General features: G+C 43.7%; 1 protein-coding gene across 1 annotated transcript; it reads right to left on the reverse strand.

The window, feature by feature from the left end:
• Window positions 1–344: 344 nt before the first annotated feature.
• On the reverse strand, window positions 345–3,577 carry LOC140426866 (D(1) dopamine receptor-like). The gene is made up of 2 exons (XM_072512106.1): window positions 3,226–3,577; window positions 345–2,750 (listed from the first exon to the last, which is right to left on the reverse strand). The coding sequence occupies exon 2, from the start codon at window positions 2,203–2,205 to the stop codon at window positions 838–840; it is 1,368 nt and encodes a 455-aa protein (XP_072368207.1). The 5' UTR covers window positions 2,206–2,750; window positions 3,226–3,577; the 3' UTR covers window positions 345–837.
• Between the last annotated feature and the right edge of the window lie 8,426 nt (window positions 3,578–12,003).

Raw genomic sequence — 12,003 nt, forward strand, 5'->3', positions numbered from 1 at the left:
ACCCTTCTTCACCGGCATCATTTGCATGTCTTGTCTGTAACAGGGAAGGTTGTTATGGCTGGAATGTAAAGGAGCTGCCAACAAAAAACTAAATGATAAACGGATCCCAATTCGGATTGATTTGCCCGCCAATGCGCACAGTGCTGAGTTGTGCATCTATCTAAGTCTTTTGATGATTATTTTCAGTCTCACAGTTACGCTGTGGGTGCAACTGCTGTAAGATACAGAGAAAGAAATAAATCCATTGAAACTCTGTCTCCTAGGAGGCGGGGTAACGAATGTTTTGCGGTTTCAGGGGTGTCCCACCCCGCCCCCCCCCCCCCCCCCCCCAACCGGCCCCTCACACTTCTCCTGTTCCACAGAAATTGGCCATCGCACGAAGCAATGTTCAAATGTACCGGGAGAGGCAACTTTACAAAATAGGACTGGTATTTTTGAGCCTCCGTACTGAATGCATCCTGCCACTGGGAAGTTCCTTCACAGGTCAACTGAAGAAATTGCACAACCTCAATTTGTCAATTTCGTTCAATCTCCACTGCTGGATACGGATAGAGGAACCACTGAGTTTGATGGAGAAGTTATGTTAAAAGGGTCATTCTGCAGATCTAGTTTCTCTCTCCACAGACGCTGCCAGTGCCTGCTGGGTTTATCCAGCGGTTTTTTTTAACATTTTGAGTTACATGTGACTTGTTTCGAGTAACTACAGTAAAGCAATGGTTTGCTAGTGATGGTTGGTGGACAAACCACATTTGATAGCAGCTCACATGTATGTTGTCTGTATTAAATTGGGGAGGGGGAGCAGCATTTCTGTTCCTTTTGGGTGGTATAGGTAAGCTGTCAGGTATTGTGTTGGCCGTTCTGGGTAATCGGGATGATTTTTTCCAGGGACACGTCCGTCTCGTTCTCCCCGTTGCTGGAAAGCAGACTGACGGCCCCGTGAGGGGACACGGGCGAGAGCTTGGCGCAAGGGCTGGGATCCGCCCGGTTTTGCTGGGGGGAGCGCACGGAGTGGGGGATCAAGTAGACGCAGTTGTCCATTTTGTCCAGGGAGGCCGCAGGGTGGTAGGAGGAGACCCCGTTGTGGATGGTGACTGTCTCCACCGCGTTGCCGCCGCACAGAGCGTCGCAGCCCAGCAGCGTGGAGAAGGCCTTGCGGAAGTCCGCGTTGAAGGCGTAGATGATGGGGTTGAGGGACGAGTTGGCCCAGCCGAACCACACGAACACGTCGAAGGTGCTGCCGCTGACACAGGGCAGGGGCGGCGGGCTGGCGGCGCTGCTGTCGCAGAAGGGCACGATGCAGTTGAGGATGAAGAAGGGCAGCCAGCAGCACACGAAGACGCCCATGATCACTGACAGGGTCTTCAGCACTTTGGTCTCCCTCTTGAAGGACATCTTGAAGGAGCTGTCAGACGGCTGGATGTCCGCGTTGCTGCCGCTGCTCCGGTTGCTCTGGCAGTTCTTGGCGTGCACGGCGGCTCTCTCCAGCGCCGAGATCCGCCGGATCTGTTTCTGGGCGATCCGGTAGATCCTGGTGTAGGTGACAATCATGATCGCCACTGGGATGTAGAAGCTGATCAGGGAGGAGGAGATGGCGTACGTCCTGTTGAGGCTGGAGTCACAGTTGTCCCCTGGCTGCTGGGAAGTGGTGTTGTAATCCAGTAAAGTGCTGGCTTTAGCCTTGTGCCAGTCCAGCTGCACTGGGATAAAGGAGATCAGCACCGACAGGGTCCAGGCCACGCTGATCATTACAAAGGCCACTTTGGGGGTCATTTTACGCTCGTAGCGGAATGGACTGGAAATGGCCCAGTATCTGTCCACGCTGATGACACACAGGTTGAGGATGGAGGCCGTGGAGCACATTATATCGAAGGCTACCCAGATGTTACAGAATGAGCCAAATGGCCAATAGCCCGCCATCTCGCTCACAGCCTTCCAGGGCATCACCAGCACGGCCACCAACAGGTCGGACACGGCCAGCGAGATCACAAAGAAATTGGTCACCTTCGATCGGAGGTGGCGGAATCTGACCACCGCCACGCACACCAGCGTGTTGCCCAATAACGTGGAGAGTATCAAGAGGGCGAGGAAACAGCCTGTGAGCACGCGGAACGAAGAGTCCTGTTCAGCATCGAACGAGCTTCCATCCATGGTCGTCCTGTTCAACCTCATTGCTCCAGAGGGTGGGGTGGGGTGGGGCCCCCTCATATACAGTGTTCCCCCTCCCCGAGCCACACTCTGCCTGCTTACCACAACTCACAACTAACCCATAGATAGAGCGGGCGGCGGTCACGGCGAAAACTCCTTTCACACTTCCCAACAGAAATGGACCTACCTTCAATCCATCCCCACGCTGGCTGGCTCCAGCTTTTATCAACGCCCTTTATCCCGGATTAGCTTTATCTTAAAATCCATATTCGTAGCGCAGACGGGCATCTCTGCCCCAGTCAACAGCCTGGGAAAAAGTAACCGTCAACATTGCACTGTTCCTCATGTGCAATGGTGCCAAATTCTGCAGGGGAAATAGTGCAAATATATTGCATACCACTGGATCAGAGTATTGATCCTCCGAAAGGGTCCAGGTTTGGGTGTCCTTGAGTCTTATGGAGAATATAAATTTAATGCATATACTGTTGGTACGAGAATCTTTTTTGTTGCAGTTTTCAATAGCTTCTCTCTCAGAACTTCTCACTCGAGATACCCGGTGCCTCCAGCGCGAGGAAATCCTGCGCCTCGCCGTTCACTTGACTTTCCTTAGAAATATGAAGAGATCAGAGTTAAAACAGATTGTGTCACCTTTAAGAAACCACATAAATGGTATGAATACCATTCACACATGATAATGCTTTACTACATGCATTCCGTGTGGCAGTACAGCTGGGATCACTGCCGCCTCCAATTTACACCCAGCAGCGGCTGCATTGAGATAACAGATATTGCTGGAAAGACTGGGGAATGGAAGGCAAGGATAACGTTTCCGGCTCCACGGTGTTTGGGTCGGTGTAGATTTCCAATGTACTGTGATCCGTTTACACTGGTGTTTAAAGTGAATCCCCCCCGTTTCCCATTCGCAACATTTTGAGCAACTTTATAGCCAGCACGGTGCACAGGGACTGTTAAAGTCTTTCCGGGCCGGCCAGTCCCCACCCCACACCCCAGGTTTAGGGCAATGCTCCGGTCACCTGCACACCGGCCCCTTAGCCTTTCCACAAGCCCGCATTTACTTACCCATCTTGTCCCCCGCGCTGTGTGGGAAGGACACACTCTCTCCAGCCGCTTTAGGAATGATCCCGCTGTCCTTCGGTCTTTTCGTTTCACGAAAGTTGTTTGTTGTTAGAAACGTTAAACACCCGCAACTCATTCTAGAGTGGGAGGGAGCAAGGTCTTAATTCTCACGTCCAAATCGAGAATAAAACTTCTAGAAACATGCTGCCGAGGCGTTGACATCCACAATACGATCGACAGCATTTAATGTTTTGTTATAGTCCAGTGGCCGGCTACGGGTGCCATGTGTGGTCATTCACAAAGATGTAGTGATTCGCAGTAAGTCTTGCCCGGCTGTGTTATCTGTTTCTCCAGGTTCCCTTCCTAATAAATGAATTATCCCAGATCTGGGATGGCTGGACGTTGTGATCTCGTTGCGCCACCGTGCGGATTGGCACCGCCGTTGACAGAGAGGCGGAAGCTCCTGTTTAACGTGCGGCTGTGGGCGGTGGACTGATGCCCCTCCGACACTCAGCGAGGCGGCATCTGACTAATGCTGTGCACGCCGGCCTGCTCCCTTAACCGTTTGAGGTGATAATACTCCAGGCTACACTTCTGAAAGTTAGGTGCGGGGAATCTAAAGACACGTTCACCCAGATCTGGGAATGAGATTTTCTCTCTCATCGGATTAATAATGTTTACGGCGAAATCATCAACCCATAATGACTATTCTGTGCATTAGCTGTCTGGGGCCAAGGCATCTTTTAGGTTTTGGTAGAAATAGCTTTCGGATGAAAAAAACCTCCCTGCTGTGGTGCCCATACGTTTCGACCTTGTGGAATCAAACCCAGTCCACCTATGTTCAGCTTTCTGCTCCCTTTACAGATGGAGGGTGGAATAAAAAGGCAGGGTTGATGTGAAAAGTGTGTTACAAGCGTCTTGGTTCTCAACCTGTCATTTTCACCATTAGGTACGCCAGTGTTCTTCAAGATAATTTACACAATTGTTGTGGGTGCTGAGACTGACGAAATGTGCACGTCAAATGTTTTGCTTTTAGGAAGGCAGTGGACCTTTTTGGATCACCCTGACCAAATGATCTATCCCAATCCGCGGGTCAAGCAGATTAACAGCTGGCAGCGAGCAACACTGGGTCCCCTTCCTAGTAACCGAAGTGGGAGAGAGCATGGACTGTTCGCAGCGCCGTCTCTTTATATAATCAGAGTTTTGGACTGTATTCAGTTTGTTATGTTAAAGAAAACTCGAACTTTTGCTATTCAGTTTGTTATGTTAAAGAAAACTCTTGCCCAGAATATTGATTTGTAGAGACAAAAGAGTCATTATTTTTCGTGACAACACTCCTTAGGCCAGAAATGCAAATGTAATTAAATAAATCGAACTTTGTAAATATGGCACAAATGGCCACCATTCTGCCCAGCACCGTCTTCTCTCCATTCTGAGATGAGATGAAGATAACCTTCACCGAGATTAACACATTCCTCTACCAACAACCTGACGACAATCTGTGCCCCCAATAACATTAAATTACATCTGAAGAAGAATGTATGTCTATAGTTGTAAAATAACTTGTGATAAGCAATAACTTTACTAAACAACAGGCAAGGTAGATCCGTTTATAATGAACGGTTAATTGTTTTTAGAATGAACTGTGCCAACAGATACTAGTACTGATGGTATAACCCAATAGATGTCACATGAGAACTCCACTAATCCTGCTTAAACATTAAACATTGTTTTATTCTGGGTCAAAGAGGTTAGAGCCACGTTCCAGAATCCTGTACACGAATCTTGGTTACATCTTTAATCTGCTAAAGCTCTTCTTGTTTTCTTGAATGTATTTTTCCCAACTTCAGATTAATTATATGAGTCAGGGCTGGTCATTTGATTTAACTTCATTTTTTGGGGGGGTTATTTATCTTTTTCCTTTCACAACAGTTTTTAAATAAAATCATTCTCAGATTGTGTACGTTACTGGCAAGGTTGGCGCTTGTTCATTGCTAGGTGCCCCGAGAAGGCGGTAGGACTTTTTTGCTCACTTGTTCAGAATACAGAAAGTTAAGGATGAAGATAACACTGTACTTATTTTCCAGGCTCAGATCATTTAATTTGACATACGGACAACATTGGCATGCAACAGTTTTTGTTTACCCAGAAGGAAAGTAATAACTCCTTCTACAAACTTTTCTAATGAGTAGCAAAGCAATATAATGGATTGATCAAGCAGCCCTTTGTGCTTGCGAGAATAAGAACGAACGTTCCCATAAGACCAGAAGACATAGGAGCGGAAGTGAGGCCATTCGGCCCATCGAGTCCACTCCACCATTCAATCATGGCTGATTTCAACTCCATTTACCCCCTCTCTCTCCATAGCCCTTAATTCCTCGAGAAATCAAGAATTTATCAACTTCTGTCTTAAAGACACTCAACGTCCCGGCCTCCACCGCCCTCTGTGGCAATGAATTCCACAGCCCCACCACTCTCTGGCTGAAGAAATTTCTCCTCATCTCTGTTCTAAAGTGACTCCCTTTTATTCTAAGGCTGTGCCCCCAGGTCCTAGTCTCCCCTGCTAATGGAAACAGCTTCCCTACATCCACCCTATCTAAGCCATTCATTATCTTGTAAGTTTCTATTAGATCTCCCCTCAACCTCCTAAACTCCAATGAATATAATCCCAGGATCCTCAGACATTCATCGTATGTTAGACCTACCATTCCTGGGATCATCCGTGTGAATCTCCACTGGACCCGCTCCAGTGCCAGTATGTCCTTCCTGAGGTGTGGGGCCCAAAATTGCTCACAGTATTCTAAATGGGGCCTAACTAATGCTTTATAAAGCTTCAGAAGTACATCCCTGCTTTTATATTCCAAGCCTCTTGAGATGAATGACAACATTGCATTTGCTTTCTTAATTACGGACTCAATCTGCAAGTTTACCTTCAGAGAATCCTGGACTAGGACTCCCAAGTCCCTTTGCACTTCAGCATTATGAATTTTGTCACCGTTTAGAAAATAGTCCATGCCTCTATTCTTTTTTCCTCTATTCTTTTTTCCAAAGTGCAAGAACTCGCACTTGCCCACGTTGAATTTCATCAGCCATTTCTTGGACCACTCTCCTAAACTGTCTAAATCTTTCTGCAGCCTCCCCACCTCCTCCATACTACCTGCCCCTCCAGCTATCTTTGTATCATCGGCAAACTTAGCCAGAATGCCCCCAGTCCCGTCATCTAGATCGTTAATATATAAAGAGAACAGTTGTGGCCCAACACTGAACCCTGCGGGACACCACTCGTCACCGGTTGCCATTCCGAAAAAGAACCTTTTATCCCAACTCTCTGCCTTCTGCCTGACAGCCAATCATCAATCCATGTTAGTACCTTGCCTCAAATACCATGGGCCCTTATTTTACTCAGCCGTCTCCCGTGAGGCACCTTATCAAAGGCCTTTTGGAAGTCAAGATAGATCACATCCATTGGCTCTCCTTGGTCTAACCTATTTGTTATCTCTTCAAAGAACTCTAACAGGTTTGTCAGGCATGACCTCCCCTTACTAAATCCATGCTGACTTGTCCTAATCCGACCCTGCACTTCAAAGAATTTAGAAATCTCATCCTTAACAATGGATTCTAGAATCTTGCCAACAACCGAGGTTAGGCTAATTGGCCTATAATTTTCCATCTTTTTCCTTGTTCCCTTCTTGAACAGGGCGGTTACAACAGCGATTTTCTAATCCTCTGGGACTTTCCCTGACTCTAGTGACTTTCGAAAGATCATAACTAACGCCTCCACTATTTCTTCAGCTATCTCCTTTAGAACTCTAGGATGTAGCCCATCTGGGCCCGAAGATTTATCAATTTTTAGACCTCTTAGTTTCTCTAGCACTTTCTCCTTTGTGATGGCTACCATATTCAACTCTGCCCCCTGACTCTCCGGAATTGTTGGGATATTACTCATGTCTTCTACTGTGAAGACTGACGCAAAGTACTTATTTAGTTCCTCAGCTATTTCCTTGTCTCCCATCACTAGATTACCAGCGTCATTTTGGAGCGGCCAAATGTCAACTTTTGCTTCCCGTTTGTTTTTAATGTATTTAAAGAAACTTTTACTATCATTCCTAATGTTACTGGCTAGCCTACCTTCATAATTGATCCTCCTTATTTCTCTCTTTGTTATCCTCTGTTTGTTTTTGTAGCCTTCCCAATCTTCTGACTTCCCACTACTCTTTGCCACATTCCCTAACTTCCTTTGTCAGCCATGGCTGCCTAATCCCCCCTCTGATAACCTTTCTTTTCCTTGGGATGAACCTCTGTACTGTGTCCTCAATTACTCCCAGAAACTCCTGCCATTGCTGTTCTACTGTCTTTCCCACTAGGCTCTGCTCCCAGTCGATTTTCGTCAGTTCCTCCCTCATGCCCCTGTAGTTACCTTTATTTAACTGTAACACCTTTACATCTGATTCTACCTTTCTTTCAAATTGGAGATTGAATTCTACCATATTATGATCACTGCCTCCCAAGTGTTCCCTTACTTTAAGATCTTTAATCAAGTCTGGCTCATTACATAACACTAAGTCCAGAATGGCCTGTTCCCTCGTGGGCTCCATCCCAAGCTGTTCCAAAAAGCCCTCCTGTAAACATTCAATGAATTCCCTTTCCTTGGGTCCACTGGCAGCATTATTTACCCAGTCCTCCTGCATATTGAAGTCCCCCATGATCACTGTGACCTTGCCTTTCTGACATGCACTTTCTATTTCGTGGTGCATTTTGTGCCCCCGATCCTGACCACTGTTAGGAGGCCTGTACATAACTCCCATTATGTTTTTTTTGCCTTTGTGGTTCCTCAACTCTACCCACACAGACTCCACATCATCTGACCCTATGTCGTTTAGTGCTATTGATTTAATTTCATTCCTAATTAACAAGGCAACCCCGCCCCCTCTGCCCACCTCTCTGTCTTTTCGATAGATTGTGAATCCCTGGATGTTTAAATGCCAGTCCTGAACCCCCTGCAACCACGTCTGTGATGCCTACCACATCATACCTGCCAGTCACAATCTGGGCCACAAGCACATCTACCTTGTTCCGTACACTGCGCGCATTTAAATATAGCACCTTTAATTCTCTATTGACCATCCCTTTTTGTTTTCTTAGTGTGGTGGACCTTGGTTCCCCTCCTGATGTCACGTGTCCTGTAATCATGTGTCCTGTAAACGCTTGTACAAGTAATTGCTTTAGAGCTTCAAAATTTGCTGAATATCATCCCTTAGTTAGATCATTTTGCACAGGCCGTATTCTCGGTCTTTAAAGTTGTCAACGTTGCTTTATCTCAAGATCAGTAGGGGACCTACATTTTTGGGGCCCTGAAGCTTGAACTGTTATGGGGGCCCCTTCGCAACCAGCAAAGAGGTCTGGGTACCCACTGTTATCTTCTTCAATGGGGTTGTTCCACGATAGGTCACCACAAATTTTTTTTACAATTTAACCACCACTACATCTCAGATTTTGATTAAAATTGCTGTATTGGATTATCTCACATGTCAAAGTCACTGGTGTGAATAAAAATGACCTATGCCTTATAGTTTGAGAGTTATGGGGGGGATGAAAATTAGGAAAATGTTATATACATGCATGATGCATCATAGAATGATGAAATAAAACATAGAAAAGACCACAGTCAATATAATTTTATTTTAGACACCTACGAGAATACATACTACATGAAGCACATTTTACAAAATACTCTTTTTTTCTGGCAACATATTCACGTACAGTTTTGTCATATGAGAGCTTCCTTGCAATGTCATTTTCTAGAGACAATGTGCATGAAGAATTTAAGCGCTCTTCAGTCATGGTAGACCAAAATTCGTTCTTGATAAAGGATAGCTTTGAAAAATTCCTTTCTGCTTCATAGCTCGTGATAGGCATTGTCAAGTACAGCTTGAGCGCAGTAGTAATATTGGGGAACACTTCAATTAGGTGTTGCTCACAAATATGAAGAACTTCTGCACATTTTAGATGGCGTGTTTTCTTCTGGGTTCTGGGATTTCCTAAGGTGCAAATATTCTTTGAACTAATAACATCATCTATGTTAAGTTTAATACTGTCCTCATCAATTTCAGAATTGTTCACCAATTCGGAGAGGAACTTGAACCTTTTTGCAATCTGTTCATATGGGTCAATCCTCTTGCGTAACTGGATTATCAAGCCGTCATAGAGTTGATATAGAACTTCTATCCTAAATTTGTCAGCTCCTCTCAAAGAAGCAATACCACTTGTTCCATCTGAAAATTTCCTTGTAACAATGTGTTTGGAAGCATCAGAATAACTTGGTGATATCTTCACACAAACCTTTTGCTTCTGATTCATAGTATGCAATCCTATCGGCTGATTTTTCTGAGTTCTTTAACAAACGAAAGTAAAGATGATAGCAGAAGATAACTTTCAAATACATCAAAACCAGGGGTTTGGAGTTTCTTATTCGTTTGTTGAAACGCTCCTGCACTTCTTCCCAAACAACTGTTAAAATAGCATATTCGAGCTTTACCAACTTGTGGTATAAATTCTTTGCATCTCGTTAACATTCAGGCTTCTCTTCGGAGTCTTCAAAAATATATTTGAGAGTTTGTAAAATACCCATATATCCATTTTTAATTGCCCGGACTGCTTCATAGTGTGCAGACCATCTAGTTACACTTAAGCTCTTTAGAGAAAAATGTAGATTGCCCTGTGTGTTTAAAATCCCCCATCTTCGTGGAGATCCAGAAAAGAAAACATACAGCTCCTGCAAAATGCCAACAACAACTTCAGGTACAGTAGACACTGCCTTTTCTCCAACAAGGTTAAGTGAATGGGCTGCACATGGTACATAGTCTGTGTACCTGTTAATGTTTTTAAAGAGTGCTTGCAGCCCTTTCTCCGAGCCCTTCATGTTAGATGCATTATCGTAGGACTAACCACGGATATTTTCAAGTGAAAGCTTACGTTCACCCAGGACTTGTTGTAGTTTGTTGAACAAGGTCGTGGATGAATGGTTTTCTATCAGTAAAAATGTTAAAAATTTCTCACAGCAGTATCGAACCACAATTATCAGCTGGTCAACATGTATCAGGTCAGGCGTAGAGTCAACAATAATAGAGTAGTATTTGGTGTCTAGGTTGTTGATTTGATTCACAATTTCATCTTGCACATGTTTTCCCATGATTTCTATCAATTCTTCATACATGGGTTTGGATAAGTAGCATTTACTTCTCATTTCTCAATGTTCATGTAAAAATGGGTTGATCTCTGCAATATTTCACCTTTATTACTTACCTTACTTTTCAAAATAACATTTATTTTTGAGTAGGGGTAACTAAAATATTGTATCCTTATGAACACTTTATTGAAAAAAATTCTTGTCTAGATCGCTATCACGAGTGCTATCACGTTGAAAATTCATGTTAGCATCGTGATTGCCTTTTCAACGGCTCCCCTTTTTTGTTACGACACTCATCTACTGTTTGTATTTCGGTCATAAATGTTAAGTGTTTTTAATTATTTATAATTATTTTACATTAAATATATTTAGAATGAAACATCCTTAATTTGAACATTTTTTTCGTTTATGGCTAGCCTACATGATACTTTAATAACCTTTTTAATTTTTATTTTTTTTAATTTTCATTTTAACTATTATTTTGTATTGAATTACACTATATTATAAATATTTTTTTTTTTTTTTATTTTTTTTTTAAACCCTTCTCATACAGTAGACCCAAAATTTTTAACAATATGGACTAAAGTCACTTCTGGGGCCCCTCTGGGATTAGGGGCCCTGAGCTTCATTAGTTTCATAGTAGATCCGCCCTGCTCAAGATTAGCCTCGCTGACATGTCCTGCCTACTGTCTCAGTGGAACCACACCCCACCAATATTGTCGGGAACAAAACAATCCTTTGCACAACTCATTTCCCAACATTCTACGTTGTGCACAAAATTACACTTTTGACATTCTTTCAACCAACCAATTACTGCCGTTCAGTTGGTCATTTAAAAAAAAAAACAAGTATTAAAATACCACGTTGAGGGCGACACGTGGCACAGTGTTAGCACTGGGACTACGTCGCTGAGGACCCGAGTTTGAATCCCAGCCCTGGGTCACTGTCTGTGTGGAGTTTGCACATTCTACCCGTGTCTGCGTAGGTTTCACCCCCACAACCCAAAGATGTGCAGGTTAGGTGGATTGGCCATGCTAAATTGCCCCTTAATTGGAAAAAAAAATTGAGTCCTCTAAATTTATTAAAAAACAAAAGAAAATACTATGTTGAAAAATCCCAAATCCTTCAAGATAATGGTAGACCACCTTTTTGAACCATGTACTTATTCCTTTTAACAATTCTATAAATTCAATGGCTTAATTAGCCACTTCAGAAAGCAGTTAAGAATCAAACATGTTGGAATAGAGCCACATGTAGGCCAGACCATGTAAGAATAATATTTTCCTTCACTAAAATGGTGTTATATGTTAGTACTCCCATACGAGAATTGCAACAATTTACAATTTGTAAAACTGAGGGAAGACTACTGAACCACAGGAGTGATAACACTGACCAATAGGTATATTTTATGTTAAACAAACTTTAATTTAAACATAGAATTAACCATGTTAACAACAAAGAAATAGCATTACAATTAACAGTTAAAACAGTTCTTAAATAAAAGGAAAAATAACTTTAACTCACTATCTACACCTGCCCCTGTATATTCCAATCAAGCAACCCAATACAGTTCAAATGCCACTTATAAGTAAAGT

This window comes from Scyliorhinus torazame, chromosome 7, assembly GCF_047496885.1.
Source record: "Scyliorhinus torazame isolate Kashiwa2021f chromosome 7, sScyTor2.1, whole genome shotgun sequence".
Lineage (NCBI taxonomy): Eukaryota > Metazoa > Chordata > Chondrichthyes > Carcharhiniformes > Scyliorhinidae > Scyliorhinus > Scyliorhinus torazame.